This window comes from Microtus oregoni, unplaced genomic scaffold (assembly GCF_018167655.1).
Source record: "Microtus oregoni isolate MIOR12 unplaced genomic scaffold, Mior012 000037F_ref0000500, whole genome shotgun sequence".
NCBI lineage: Eukaryota > Metazoa > Chordata > Mammalia > Rodentia > Cricetidae > Microtus > Microtus oregoni.
The window spans coordinates 15,455,792-15,471,264 of record NW_024543096.1 but is presented as its reverse complement, the minus strand read 5'-3'; the positions used below and the strand labels follow the sequence as shown (position 1 = coordinate 15,471,264).

Below are 15,473 nucleotides of genomic sequence, written 5' to 3'. Positions count from 1 at the left end.
TTTCAAAAAGAAAGTCTATCGATATTTGTATATGATATACAATATATGTATAAAGTATACATATTTATGGTATACCATATATATGGTATATCTATATACCAGTCTATGTATAAAGCACACCATATTTTCCTCCCACTTACATCATTATCTAGCAGCACCTTGGCCTGGGTCTGCAAACATATATTCACCTCCATCTGAGTGGTCCTGTAGCCACCCCCCTCCAGAGATGGTGCACTTGAACTTTAAAGGACAAAGTAGGTTTTACTTAAAGAACTGTTTGTTTATTTGCATGTGCATACAGTGTGCTGGTGTTCTGTGGGACACTCTCAGCTGCACTCCTTGATGTCATGCTTTCAGATTTTCCGACAGCACTGGTGTTTTTGCTCGCTTTTGAAAACTAGTCATTTCTCCCCCAGAGTCTAAGGGGCCTTCTCAGGGTCCATGAAACACTTCCCTCATGTTGGTACACATTTTACTTTCATTAAGTTTCTTTAATTCTAGTTTTTATTCTTGCATATGCGTGTGTATGTGTGCGTGTGTGTGTTTATGCTAGCACACTCCATGACACTGGTCAGAAGACACCTTTGTGAGGGCCGGTTCTCTACTGTTCGCCTTCTGTGGGTTCCAGGGATCAAACCCCATTCATTAGGTTGCGGGGCAGTGCTCTGTTCACTGAGCCATCCTTCTGGTCTCTTCCCTTCACCTTTTTCAAGCATTAAGTCTAAACAAAGCAGCCAAGGAAGGAGGAAGCTCAGGAGCAGGCTGCTGTGCTGCCTCAGCAGGGTGGTGACAGGAAGTGCAGGGAGACACCATTGCTGATAAGTGCCCACAGCAGCCTCGTCTGGAGCGACAGGAACACGGCAAGCCTTCTTGCTGCTATCTTGATGTTCACATGTGAATTCTTTTGTTTGTGGCCTGCTCGGTTCATAGACAATTTTATAGAATTTTATTGAGCTCTATTTTCGTTTTGATTTGAAGGTGAAATTTACACAAAGTCAATCCTGTCAAGGGTGATTTCTAAAGGGAATTATTGAGCCTGCATTTTTCACTCAGTCATCTATACAAGTAACCCTTATTATTGGCATCAATTCTGTTGATCTATCTAGCTCCACTCTCAGAGCAGGAAAACTCGACTCTTGCTCCCCAACTCAGAATATGTCCAGATTTTTTTTTAAAAAAAAAATTTATGTGTTAGTAAGGTAAACAAAAATGGTTAGCCTCAGGTAGACTTGAAGTTTTATGTAATGTTAGAACAAACTGAGGCCTGTGAGAACTTTCAAGAAAGGTCAGAATCACAGAATAAATTTGGCTGTCGGGAAACTTCTTTGTACTTACTTTTTGGGTTATCACTGGTGACCATGGAACCCCTCTTAGGTCAGTTTGTAAAGGACTGTGTACCCCCCACTCTCCACCAGGCAGTCACCTGGCCCACCCTAGAAACACTTCAAGCAGACTCCCCCACTGTTTCCCATGGAAAATGGCCTCTCTTCCCCATAGTCTCCTTTCCCAGGTCAGTGCCCAGGAGGCCTGCATCTGTGGCTTGCTCTAGATAAGGCTCTGGAGCTTCATACATGGCGTTTACCCTTTTGCAAGTGCTTGTAAGATGAATATATCACCCTCCTTGTTGCTGTGGCTCACCCTGTGAGAATGCAGGTCACTGTGGAGAAAGGCATGGTAGTAACAGAACAGCTCTCAAACTGCAGGGGCCAGAGCATGAGGCTGCTTGCTCCTGGCTGGGTAGATCAGGAAGCCGAGAGTAGACATGTAGTAGGCCAGACTATAAAACTTAAAGGCCCACCCTAATGACTCACTTCCTCCAGAGGGGCTTTGCTTCCTGAAGGTTCTTCAACCTCCCATAGCATCACTACCAAACGGGGTCCAAACCTTCCAGTTCAGAGCCTATACACGGGACATTTCACTTTCCACCCGCAACCAGGTTCTCCGAAGCATTCAGAATAATTATGTTCAGACGTGAAGTACTCAGTCAGAACAGGCTATAAGTACTGCTTCTCCACTCTTCTCCTCCTTAATATCAAATGTTCATTATTTATCAGATACCATGCTGAAGCCCCATGCTCAAAGTGGTAAACAAATCATCCAAGGTTGCAAGCCTGGTTAGGATAGAGCCACGCAGGGAGCGTGGTGTGGTTGAGGATGCTGCTCCCGGGCACTGTTGTGATGGGCTTTCATGGGCACAATGCAGAGGCAGCGTCTAGCTCATTCTGCAAAGGTCAGGAGAGGCTTGCTCTGGGGAAGTGCTGTTGAGTCCCGCAGAATGACAGTGCATTTACCACGTGAGGTATTGTGTTACGGAGCAGAAAATGAAGATTGAGCAAAACGGGTTCAAAGACCTATAAAGACATACACACTTAGGCTAAAGCTATGGTTTTTTTTCTGTTTGGCTGCCATAACCAGGTGCCGTACACTGAGGAGCTTAAAACAACAAATGTCCATCATCCTCCAGTTCTGGAAGGTAGAAGTTTGTGCTTGATGTGTCAGGAGAGGCCCTGCCCAGGAGAGGCCTGTCTTGTCTTTTCCTAGCTGTGACATATGCTGATTGACAGTTCTTAGTGCTGCTAGCCTGAACAGCATCCTGCCCTCCGCTACCTGCATCATTGCTTAGCCGCCTCTGCCTTTTTTATGTGTTGATTTTCCTCTAAAAAGGGGTATCAGTCTTCCTTGACTACAGCCCCCGGGAGGGGAGCATATCTTGTCTTGATTACATCTGCAAAGAGGACCCTGTTTCAAAAGATAACATGCAGAGGACTTAGGACTTTGACATAGCTTTTGGTAGCAGCTTCATTCGATAAAGGTTGCAATTCAATAGCTTTTATAATCAGAGTCCGTGCAGCCTAAGTTGTAGCTATTTAGAGAATACGACATATCCCTATCGAAAACCCAGGGTTGTTCATGTGCATAAGCCAAGGGTTTGTCGGTTGATTTTTGCCACTTCAGAACTTGTGGAAGAATTATTCCTCTCTATTGAGTGTTACTGTGTCAGCATTAGCATAGTATTAATTCTGGTTTGTTAGAGATTTTGGAGTATTCTGACATCTTCCCTTCCTATCTAGCTCTGGGACATCTATACATATGAGAGTGTGCCACCAGTCACCTGATGTGTAGGGCACAGTTTTTGTTTTTTCTGTTCTCATTTTTTTTTTAGACATGCTGACTGAGGACCAGGCCTTTGGGGATGTCCCTTAGAGGCTTTGCTCCATGTTAACCAAACACTGGTTCCATGAGTTAGCCGCTTCTCCGCCAAATTTCACCTTTCCTGGTCTCATCACATGACTCGCAAGCACATAATTTCTGTGTATTCAGTGCAAATAAAGCATCGCCCTCTTTCTCACCACTTCCTGAATAGAGCCAGCATCCTGTGCACATGGCTGGGCTGTGAAGGAGCCCACTGGTTGTGTGACGCAAGCACATGCCTTTCTACCCAAGAGAGGGCACAGATGACACACCGAGGAACCATTAGGTTTACTGAGGTCATTTACAGAAGAAGCATCATCAAAGATCCCACCCGAGTATGGCTGACGAAACAAAACATTGCAAGTTGCTCCTGGTGCTCCTGAACAATTTACAGGCAGATCCGCTATGGCGTGGCCTCACTTCCAAGTACAGGCAGTACAGTGCTTACTGCCTGTACTGCATTGTGGGGTGGCCTTGTGAGTGCTGAGTTTCCTTAGCTTTGAGTCTTAGGGGCTGCATCCTCCCTCCAAAAGGGAGTATTCCCATTTAGAGGAAACAGCCACATACTGGTGCTTGATGTTTTCCCAAGTCTCTCTAGTTTTTCAGAACTTGGCTTTCGGTCAGTTTTTCACTTCCCCAGCTCCTTATGGTCTAGCATCTTGGGAGTTCTTTGTTCTTTCAAAGAATCTCGCATTTTACAGCCCATGCTTACCTGTCCTGTTGCACAACATTCTGCAAAACCACCAAGACTGGGGAAATTCTTATGACAGGGTCAATAAATAAATGTGATAACATTTACCAAATTGTTGTTACATATAGCCCCGTCCCTTGCCACGTACAACCAAAACACCTACGGGAAAATGCCGTGAATCTGAGGTACAGAGAGTATGAGCCTAGCACCTTCATTTAGGTTGTGGCAGTTGAATGGAACTGACACGGAAGTCACGTTAGAGCATCCACCCTGCTTCCGCTGCGTTCTTTCATACAAAGCTAATTTCTCTCTGCCTTTCTTATGGTGCAAGCTTCGGAGACCTCGCATCTCCACTCCTGTGTCTTTGAAATGCTGGCTCATCTTTATCTGCAGCATCTAAGGACAGTGTGGTTCAGGGACAAACCTGTGGTAATCAATATGGGAGCCTTATTTATCCCTCTCCTTCAGCTCTGCTCTTGGAGCTGCAACTGTTGTCACAAGTGACCTTTTGAGCTGAGTAAATTTAAAGATGTCAGGCTGCTGGCTGGCATACCCTTATGTAGACCAAGTGTGCCCTTCCCCGTGATAGGTTTATACTGTAGTCTCTCCAGATTTGTAAGAAGTGAAATAAGGAAGGTAGATGCTGTTTCCCTCTTCAGTCTCTTCTCAGCCTGGCGCCACTGGACTGCGGGCCAGTGGAGCATTGCTGTCCTCACAAAGGATGAAGCGTACTTGGTAATCAATATACTGATGCCCCATTTTGTATCACAGCCAACTTGAGTGTAAGTCCAAGAAACGTCCAGTTTGACTCCAATGCTTTTGTCTTGTGGCAGAGTCAGTTACGTTGAAGTAATTTTGCATTCTGTTCTGAGGGTTTCAGAAAACATGCTTGCCTTAGGCCTCTGTCCTTCTGCCCTGCTTTGAATGAAGTGGTCATTTATGGCTTTCAGTGCTGGAGTTGTGAACATCCAGTTTCTGTTAGCCTCTGACTGGTTGTGTGCATGCGTCTGTCTGTCTGTGTGTGTGTGTCTATGTCTCTTAAGATTTTCGACTTTGCTTTATTTTTTTTAAGTACATGGTATTAGAGCTTCTCCCAGGCCCCAACTCTGTAATTTTCTTTTTGTTACTAATTTTTTATTTCATGTTAAACTCCTAAATTGCTTTCATTCCTATGATCCTATAAGCTAAATTTGGATAAAATTCCACCCATATCTATTTTCCAAGACAACATATAGGAGTTCTCTTCTGTCTTTGTCAATTCCTACACACACACACACACACACACACACACACACACTTCTTTCTCTTTGGTACCAAGCACACTTTCATTGGGAAAAAAATTATATTGCCTGTTTATGTTTTATGTATTCAACCAACATATGTTGAGTACTTATGTGTAATATGCAAAGAAAACTGCTTTAAAAGTAACAAAAATGGCGGGTCTGTTCTTTCTCAACATATTGCAATATAAGGTCACATTAATATTTTGGTAAGAAAGTACTCTAGGTTGTTGTCATTGGTTCCTTATTTGGAGAGGAGGGTGGAGAAAAAGCCGTTATGGACCAAACTCAGTCTTCTGTGTGGTAGCTATTTTTGGCTTTTCTATAGAGGAGGATACCAAGAATGTCCCAGGGCAGGTCATTGGCTGTATTAGAACTTGAGGCCTTCTGTCTGTTATAACCAAGTTTTCCTTATAGTAAATTACTATATAAGGTGAGACTATCAAGGCAGCAGAAGAAATACATTGTAGATTTTAGTGGGAGAAGAAAACAGTTTAAAAAAATAATCATCAGCCGGGCGGTGGCGCACGCCTTTAATCCCAGCACTTGGGAGGCAGAGGCAGGCGGATCTCTGTGAGTTCGAGACCAGCCTGGTCTACAGAGCTAGTTCCAGGACAGTCTCCAGAGCCACAGAGAAACCCTGTCTCGAAAGTCAAAAAAAAAAAAAATCATGATGGGTATATCAATCCAGAGATAAAAGATTACCTTCTAGAGTCAAGTTGTCTTTGCTTTATGGCTTGCATATTAATCAGTATATGAGACTTTGAGATCAGTTGCATGACATATACATAGAAACCATCCTTGGTTCTGTTTCCAGCATATAGTACAGTATTTGGGAACAGTAATTTGGGTCCAAGCGTCTGTAACTGAAGAGAGCTGCGGTATAGTGACTTATGTAAATAGTGTCGGGATGTATGTGAGCATTGGTGTGCTGTGTGCTCTTGAGAAGCTGCTTGAGCTTGGTTGCAAATTGTGATAGAATTTGCTCTAAACTGAAGCCATAAATCCACGCTGTAAATCCAAGTCTCTATAATGTTTTTTATTTAGAAGAGAGGCTATACATTTTTTACAGAATATCCCCCTTGCCCATGAGCATCTTTACTGTTTTTTAACAAGATAATTTAGTGTTTCTATACACTTATTTCCAGCTGGATATGTTGTGATCAGTGCTGGTTTCATGGAGGAAAGTTTATGGAAAATGATTTCATTTGAATGTACAGGATGTGTTGATCTTTTGGTGTTGAGAAGAAACAGGTGTGTAGGTCTGTGGTCTATGTTACCTCTTGAAGAAATAAGTGTGGCATGGCCGTTGGTCCCAGAATCTCTGTGATGTCTCCCGTCAGCTCACTGGCTGCAAGACAGCCAGGCTAGTTGCCCCTGAGACCACACGACGATGCGCTGAATTCTGCAATTCATCCCAGCATGCAGGCTCTGGGCTGAAATCTCTGACTTCTCCAGTTCAGAAACATGAACTTGAGGGTCTCCTTCTCTGTCTTCTGAATTCATGACAGGCCCCTGGCTCTCCCAGCAGACACCTGGGACTGTTTTCCTCAGAAGTTTAATTGAGCATTTAAGGCTCCTCCAGAGAAGCCATTTGTCTTGGTCTGCTGGCCTCTGGAAACCCCCAGCTCTCATCAGTCGTCCATACTAATTTTTAAGCATACAAAGCGAATTAAAGACATTAGACTCCTTGCTAATCTCAGGCATAAAGTTTTCCATGAATCTTGCTAAAATCTTGCTTTTGCCGTATAATTCTAGAGTTGAAAAGTCTGCAACCAAGATCTATTCTCTTTCTCTGGAAGGCAGGCCACTCCAGGACCTTCCCGCCCTTGATTTCTGTTTTTCTCTGCCGGGCTTGCCGGAAACATGTTCTGTATTCATGGTTCTTCCTAGGCTGCTCCTGGATTTCTGTGCTCCCCAAAGGCTGACATGCTGAGCCTGACATTCCTTCTGTACTTATGCCTTCTTTGTTTAGGATTCTGCAGACAAGATCTTGGGTTTTTATTTTAGTCCTGAGGTGGTTTTGTCCTGAAAAGTCCTCCCAGCTCTCAAAGGGCTGTCCCCTTCTTAGTTGATCTGGCACCTTATACATTTTTCATAGGCCTTGCGTGGTGAAGGTCACACTGGGGCATGCTATGAATACCGGTGAGTTGCGTTCTTGATCTGATCTCTCCTTTGGTGCTATGCTAGTCTTTCCTGTGATCGGCTGGCCTTCCGCACCAGGGCTTCAGTTGCGGCTCACCTTCAGGTCTGCAGTTGCTTTTCTTGCCAAGCGTTTTTCTTCTGGCAACTCTGGCTTTGTCTCCGGTTGTGTAAGACCCAGGTCCCTGTGCTGCATATACACCACCACCCCTCAGAACCATACAGCACACACAGATGGGGTGATTATCGGAGTTTGGCTAAAAAAAAAAAAATGAAATGTCTTTATACATGCTTAATATTTTCATGTCCTAGACCACTTTTCTGAAAACCATGAACACATGAACATTGTCGGCATGAAACATAAAGTCTTAGAAAATCTGTTTGAACTTGATTACCTAATTGAAAAGTTTCACATCTTGGACCTCATCTTTACATCCTACTGTTTCCTTTGCTAAACAGAGAAAATATTAACCAATTCATTTATTTGGGGCAGTGGGCAAATCACTCCTCCTTGCTTACTAACAGACTTTGCTGTTGAACGGATGTCGTTTGGACCCTGTTTTCCTTCCTCCGGCCAAGCACAAAGTTTGATGAGCTAAAGCAAATCTTAGGAAATCCCCCTTTCCTGAGAGGCCCTTGGCAAAACAAAGTAACAGAAAGGGTGAGCTAGAAAACTTCCATCTTTCAGCATCGTCCTGTGCCCGTCAGGGTAGGAGTGAGGTTATGGTTGTGGGGGACAGGCATTAGCTGTAGGTGTGTACTCGGAAGGTCTGAGCATGAAGATAAGTTTGGGTTTTTTCTGTTTTGTTTTGTTTTTAAAATTTTTTTATGGTTTTTAAAATTTTTTTATGGTTTATTTAACCTTATTTTATGTGCATTGGTGTGAAGGTGTCTGATCCCCTGGAACTGGATTTTCAGACAGTTGTGAGCTGCCATGTGGGTGCTGGGAATTGAACCTGGGTCCTCAGGAAGAGCAGTTAGTGCTCTTAACCGCTGGGCCATCTCTCCAGCCTCTTGGTTTTTTTTTTTGTTTGTTTGTTTTGTTTTGTTTTTTTGAGACAAACAAACAAAAATCTGTGTAGCCCTGACTGTCCTGTGACTCAATTTGTAAAAGATTGAGGCCGCCTTCGAACTCAGAGGTCCATCTACTTCTACCTCCCAAGTACAATAAGTTTGTATTTGTAGATGAGTTTTTTTTTCCCCCCTAACAATTCCAAAATAACAAGAATGTATTTGATTGACAGTCCCCAGATTTGCTCCCATGGGATTGATCCATGAATTATTTCTTGTAAACTTTGAGATTAGTTGTCCTTTCCTCTCGCTGATATATTTTATTGGATGTTTTATCCCAAGGTAGGCCAGCGTGACCTCTTTCTGAATGTCATCAACGTCTGTCCCAGAGACATTAGTGGCAACAGTCTGCCCTTTACTCATCGAAAGCATGCAACTCAAAAGTGGAATTGCTTTGAATCTATCTGTGGTTGGTGACCCACGTTTCTGTAATTGTCAACACACGTGGCCTTTAAACTCCAAAGCAAACTTCCTGCCCTGGATCTTCGCTACTTATTAGCTGTGTAGCCCTCGGTGGACTCAGTCTGTTCCTAAGTTTCGCATTTACAGAGTAAAAGTTATATACCAACTACTCAAGAGGAAACGGTTGTTGGGAAGATTAAATTATGAGTCCATCGCTCAGCAGCCTGTGCCACAATGTCAAAGCTGTATTAATATAATGTCTTTGATGCCCTACCCCGATTTAACTCACTAAGTCATCAGCTTCAATGTTTTGAATTTTTCTTAGTTTTTCCTCGCTCCATACTACCTGTCCTTCTTGCTGTCTGTTATCTATATCGTCACCTCATCTCTCATTGTTCTTAAGGAGCATTCCTGAGTTTAAAGTAAACATAAAAGCCATTCTCCTGTATTCATGAGCAGTAGTTGGCTTTCTCAAATGTAATGCATCTCTTTTTGTTAACATTATAGGTACACATTACTTGTAACTGTTGTTTAATATGCTCGTTGCTCTTACAGCTTTAATAGTGCCCATAGTGTACTCTAAGTCTAGCATGAACAGGGCCAAGTAGTACCTTAAAAACTTGAAGTGACCAGTGTGTTGAGATAACATATCAACCAAGATCGCCATCTGTTGGTGGTGGTTGGTGTAGACGCATCTCTTCCAAGCCCTGGCACATGTTAACTGGGAAAAGGGGGTGGCACGTGGGGAGGGAAAGAGTGTGTGTGCGCACAGGATTGCCCATCCATCGCTTACAACCTGTAGGGAAGTGCACTGCCATTCAGATCTAGGACTTTGGGTGATTTTAGTTTTGTCAGCATAATATCTGTGTTCTAATTCCAGAAGTCTGTATTGATTTTGTGATTAGAATAAACTAAAAAGAAAGGTATAATTTGAAAGGGAAAGAGCTATGGGAACAGAAGATCACTTTTTTTTTTTAAATTAAAACTAAAATACATTTGCTTTTAGTCGTAAGTGGAAATGGGAGAGAAAGGAATAAAGGTGTATGCAAGCTGAAGAAGGTTTAGTACATTCTAAGCAGCTCTTGAGCCTTGTCCACAAGAGCAAGTAGGTCTCTGTGAATTTTTGCTTGTTATCCTCTCCCTTTGAAATTCTAATTATCCTGCAGTCGTCACGTCTCTTAATTACTCTTTATCCCTTTACTGCCAGCGCTTCCTCTGGAGTGGATTAGCTACTCTTAGTCAAGAGCATCCTAATCAGGGCAGCGAGGGCTGTGGGCTGAACCTCGCTACTTTGAAGCTGGATAAAACCTAAAGAACCCACAAAGGCACAGTAGCTTCTCCGGCTCTGCACCTCGCATTCTTGGGTGCGTTCTCCATTTTCTTAGAGTCTACATTCTACCAGTCAAGAGCCCCTTAATTTTTTTCTTAAGCAAATTAAGCTAAGCTGCAAATGGAAAGGAAGTTTTGGACACTTTATAAACTTGTAAGCAACCCTCTATTAATCTTGTGGGCACTGGTGATTGACAGAAGATTTACATAAGTTCTAATTACCTGTAACATCTCCTCCCCATTATTAAATCTGACTCCAAGTAAAGCTACCAGGGCAGCAGTGACCATTTCGCATTATGCTCAGAGTGGACAAGGTGGAGACTTTAATGAAAGGGAAACCTCTTAGCGCCCCTCAGTGGCTCCAAATAATCACCTCCCTGTGTGTAGGAGCCACCTCTCAGTGAAATCACCGTCTCTTGGTCGAGCTGATTAAAGTCGTGGTGGGAAGGCAAACTGTTAAATTTCAGAAACGCCTCTTCTGTTCCTTTCCTCTTTGTCAGGCTCGAGCCATGCATTTGTTTCAGGTTAAAACAACAAAAACTGCTGCCCTTGGAAAAAAGAGAAATCTCCGTCAGTATCGAAATGGAAGGGACTATCAAGTCCGTCCGTCTGTCTGTTGTACCCACCCCAGTCTTCTTTTATAGCTTGAATTAGTGAAGGACAGACTGCTTCTTACAACAACTTCAGAAATCTGTTGCAAATGAAAACTTAAATACTGTGCATTTTTTGAACTTTGGAAATTTAGGCAACATCTTAGACTCAAACTGTGATTTTTTTTAACCATTTCCAATAATGGGAGCAATAACAGATTGTGAAGATAAATAAAATATGTAACATGTATATAACACACCACACGTAGCCTCATCATTGTGCGTTGGCACAGCTTTAAGAGTATAAGCAGGAATTTGGTAAGTGTAATCACCTCTATTATTTCTTCAGTGAATCAGACAATTAGGGCTGGCTTCCGGGAAAAAAGATTTGGGCAGGTCCTTCGGGATCAAGATAGGTAAGCTGGGGTAAGCGGACAGACGGGGTGGACGTGTCTGGAGCGGTGTTGGAGGTAAATTTGTGCACAGAGCGGTCCTCTTACAGGGCTGGTGGAGGCAGGAGGACCGGTGCTTTTGATACAAGTCTAGACAGCACAGGGAAGAGGAGGGATTTGAGGAGCCCCAGAGACAGAGTTCAGCAGGGTTACAGTCTTCATTCAGAGATGATGGCATTGATACGGGCCCAGGTAACCTGAGCTTGTGGAAGATTGGGAGAGAAAAAGTATTATTGAATAAACATACAGGGAGGAGATGAAGTATGTGCTTGGGATGCTTCGACAATAGAATTTAGAAAGGGGTGCCCACGAGGTGATTTTTAACTAAATACTATCTTAACAAAATACTAAGACTTTTAAGTAGAAGGAAAGAGGCAAAGACATAAAAAACCCTCACAGAAGTTATGTGTAAAAAAAAAAAAGTCAGGAAAGAGAATTGACTTTATAAAAAGTTAATTAAACCTCCGTCTCTGGGTAAATGTCCAAATAAAGGCAGGGTTGAGGATCAAACATGAAATGTAAAGAGGGAGGTAAGGAAGTGGAATGGACAAGGACGCTCCAGTGGGCCACTGAGATGGAATAGAGCCACCCCTGTGGGGCCAGTTCCCACGGTGAAGAGAAGTGCCCACAGTGTAGGCCTGAGAGCGAGCGCTCATGTCAAGAACACTAGAGAAGAAAGAGTTCAATGGGACAGGGATGTGGTGTGGCCTGAGTGGCCTGTTCATGTCGCCCTACATTTCTGTGTCCTTGCCATCATGAAGTAAGTGTTCAGAGCAGCGGAAGAGGGGACAGTGCCAACTCCTGACCTTCTCCTAAATGTCCCACTGTTTGGACGACAAAAAACCCTCTCTCTGAGACCTCAGGCGTAGTATCGTAACTTGAGTGACCTTCAGTCCCCTTACTCTAAGCTGGAGTCACACCAACTGCTCCCTGCTTTTGGAAATGAGTTGGTGACAAAAATCTAAGAAATGCTTCCATTGAAGACAGCAGTTGGGAGAATGCTAGGAGCCCCGAAGCCTGTGACCTCGGACGTAGAGGAGCTGCTAAGCGGTCACCTTCATGTCCTTGTTTGGTGTTGGCATTTGTGCTTCTTTCTATCTTATTTTTTGTAAACGTGGTTGATCCGAGTTGATGTTATTATAAATGCTCAGTGCTTCTTCGGGGAATCGAGGGTGTTTGTGCTTCATTGTGCCTCTTAGTTGTAGTTATCACTGGAACCTTAAATTATCCGATTCCTTTCATGCCTAGTTAGAACTCATTTGACTGTGTGATTAGACAGAGTGGAAGGAAGAGAGTTAAATGGACAGGAGAGGTGACAAATGTATTTCAGCCACTTTTAATGTACAAGTATACGTAAGTTATATTCAGAGTGGTGTAAAAAGGGATGTAGATTTCTTAGATCGCCCTACACACTTCAGATACTTGAGGTTCTTTTTCTCTCCCTCCCCAGTGCCTCTGTGTATTTGTGACAGGCTAGACAAGTGCTCAGCCACCCGGCTACATCCCCAGCACTAAAACCCATTCCATCTTTCAATTCTCAAAAGTCAATCATGAGAAAGGCATATGGAACATGTTTAAAATATTGTAATTTAGCCATCGGGAAAGTGGAAGTTTGGAACTTAACTGTGTAGATATGAGGAAATTTGGGCCCCAGATTCATGAAGTATATCCTGCATATTTCTCTTGTTTGCTGTGATTTTAAAACAATGCAAATACTATTTTTCAAACTTTTCCCTGAGTCGTTAGAAAACAGGCGTAGGTAGCAGCTCCTCTTCAGAGTCTGCACCAGGAGAGAATGGGGATTAATATCCACATGTGTGTATGAATTACATTTAACAACATCAGAACAGTCTACGTTTTTCCTTGCTTTATTTATTAAAATACACGTGAAGTGTCACTGCATTTCCTCTCCCCAATTTCTATGACACCTTAATGAATTTAACATTTCTTATGCGTACAATCGTTGTGTTAGTGATTAACCCCTGTTGAGTTTCATAATCTCAACCTTCACACACACATACACACACGCTCACTCTCACCGTGCTAGTAATACCCTAGTTATTACTGAGTTCAAAAGTGATCTTAGTAACAAATCTTTGGCAAAAGAAATAAAAAAAAAAACTATCTTACCTATCTTCCCTTATCTTTTAAGTTTGTTAAGCATAATATATATACAACTGTCTCCCAGCCTGTGACCGCACAGCACTGTTCACTGAGCCAGAATGAATAGAAAAATACAGCAGCTTTTTCTGCTGCCTGTGTTTCATAAAAGCTATGTGGGTCGTCGAACTTTAATAGATCTGTGGCCTTGCATTTGGCTTTGTAGTTGACCACAGACATAATGTTACCAGAAGGAGGGGAAAAATTGTATAGAGTGTACAGTTATTTTTTTCCCCTAAAGATTGTCGGGAGAGTACCTGTTCTTCAAAGCTAGACATCAGACTTAATGCAGAGCTTCAAAGGCAGATCCTGGCCACTCCATTTTTTAGTTTAAAGTTCAGAATTCTCATTGCATGCCCCTTAGTAAAGAACATTTTGTACTTTAAAGTTTGCAGATGTTTGAAACAAAAATATGTGTGTTCTTTGGACTTGGACATGAATAGGAGTTCCTTATGACTTCTTCTCGTTCCCTTTTGTTTTAGATATGGAAAAATCGTCTCCACGAAGGCAATTTTGGATAAGACAACCAACAAGTGCAAAGGTATGTTTCTGTGGGCAGTCGTTTCCTGGGCCGTAGCCTTAGAAAGACGAAGGAATGATCTTCAGTTTCACAACTAACCTCATGGTGTTAAAAAGAAAAGCAGGCCTCATATGTCACCCGGTTTCTGTCTTGCACAATATCAGCATATTGCTTACGTTTGTTTTGTCCCTAGTTGAGTTTTGGCTGGAAACCCCACAGCTAGCAGTTTGCCAGGATCCTGGCTTTGGCACCAGTAGAGTTAACATGTAAAATACAATTTGGCATTTAGCCCCTGCCTCTAAAGGGGGGAGTCGGGCTAGAGAATAGCTTTTCTTTCCTGAGCCCGGGGAGATTAGAGCTGCTTACTGGAGACCACTGGACTGTACCAAAGAACTGAAAAGATTACATATTGTGTAAATTGGCTCTATTAATTAGAATAGAGTCGTTTTAAGCGGTACTTAATTACATGTTTCAATACTCCCGTTTGTTCTCCGCTGAGTGCCTGTTGACAGTATTGGCGGCAGGGAGGAGGGAACCATTTTCACTGACCAAATTGTACCAGGGAGGGGAGGTCATGCGCCCTTTGAAATATGCTGCCGCATTAATTTGATGCACTGACCTTCAGTTTTCAATGCAATTAGGATGAGCTCATCCAGCTCCTTGAGCTGCGCGTGGAAGCGTCCGGAGCAGGGCGGCGCAGATGCTCTGAGCATCTGACTTTTAATGATCCAGTGTCTTAACAATAGGCATGTGATTTCTAGGAACATGGAAGAATGGAGTCAGCTGACTTTGACTTTAACTACTGACCCCGGGAATTGAAGGAGGGTTGACAGGAATAGGCAGAGAAGGCAAATCCCCTCATTAATTAGACCCCAGTTTCTCAAGTAGTGCTTGGTGATGGGGCCATGAAAAAGGCAGAGAACGTAAGTGAAGCCTAGGGTGAGGCCTCCCCTTGTAAACCAGTCCTTTCCTTTAATCTGGACTTGAAGTGGCCCATTGTAGTCGCCCCTCTTCAAAGTGCCTAGATTTAAAGGAGCTATTGTGGCAAATATCTAAGCCCGTGTTTAATCAACATGGCATATGAAGGCAGTTTTGCCTTAGGACAGTGAATAGAGTGTGCTTTATGTAGAGTGGTACCCAATGAATATTTAAAATGAATTAAGCCGGAGAGAGGCAAATGCATGCGGAAATGCATGCACTTAGTTGCCAAGATTAGTCTTATTTAGCATCAATAAATAATTTGGGAGATCAGTCAGAAACACACACACACACACACACACACACACACACAAGTCTTTTGATTTTGTGAAGAAGAACAAAGCAGGAAGCCGATCTCAAAAGTGAACTTCAAACCGGGAGAGAAATCACAGTGGATAAATGGTTTTAGTCCACCCTTCTCCCTCCCTTTTTCCTCACTCTAGAGGAACCTGATGTGGCAAAGCTATGACGTGGAGTTGGGGAGAGCCCCTCCTCCTAGCAGAGCTCTCCAGTGCCAGACTGACAGGTGCTGCTCTGTGCTCTTCTCCAGTGGCTGCCTCGTCCTAGAACCCAGAATTCTACCCTGTGTTTGTGTGATCTGGGCAAGAACAGGAGTGAAAAGAAAGGCAGATAATCTCACACTACCAAACACAAAACTGCACGGTT

General features: G+C 43.1%; 1 protein-coding gene across 9 annotated transcripts in view; it reads left to right on the top strand.

Annotated features, from left to right (window-relative positions):
- Positions 1 to 15,473, top strand: part of Rbms1 (RNA binding motif single stranded interacting protein 1) — a 225,234-nt gene that overhangs the window by 167,617 nt on the left and 42,144 nt on the right. For all 9 annotated transcript variants that reach the window (XM_041631476.1, XM_041631482.1, XM_041631478.1 and 6 more), the window contains exon 3: positions 13,792 to 13,850. In XM_041631476.1, the coding sequence (XP_041487410.1) occupies positions 13,792 to 13,850 (59 nt within the window). The remainder of the gene's footprint in view (positions 1 to 13,791; positions 13,851 to 15,473) is intronic.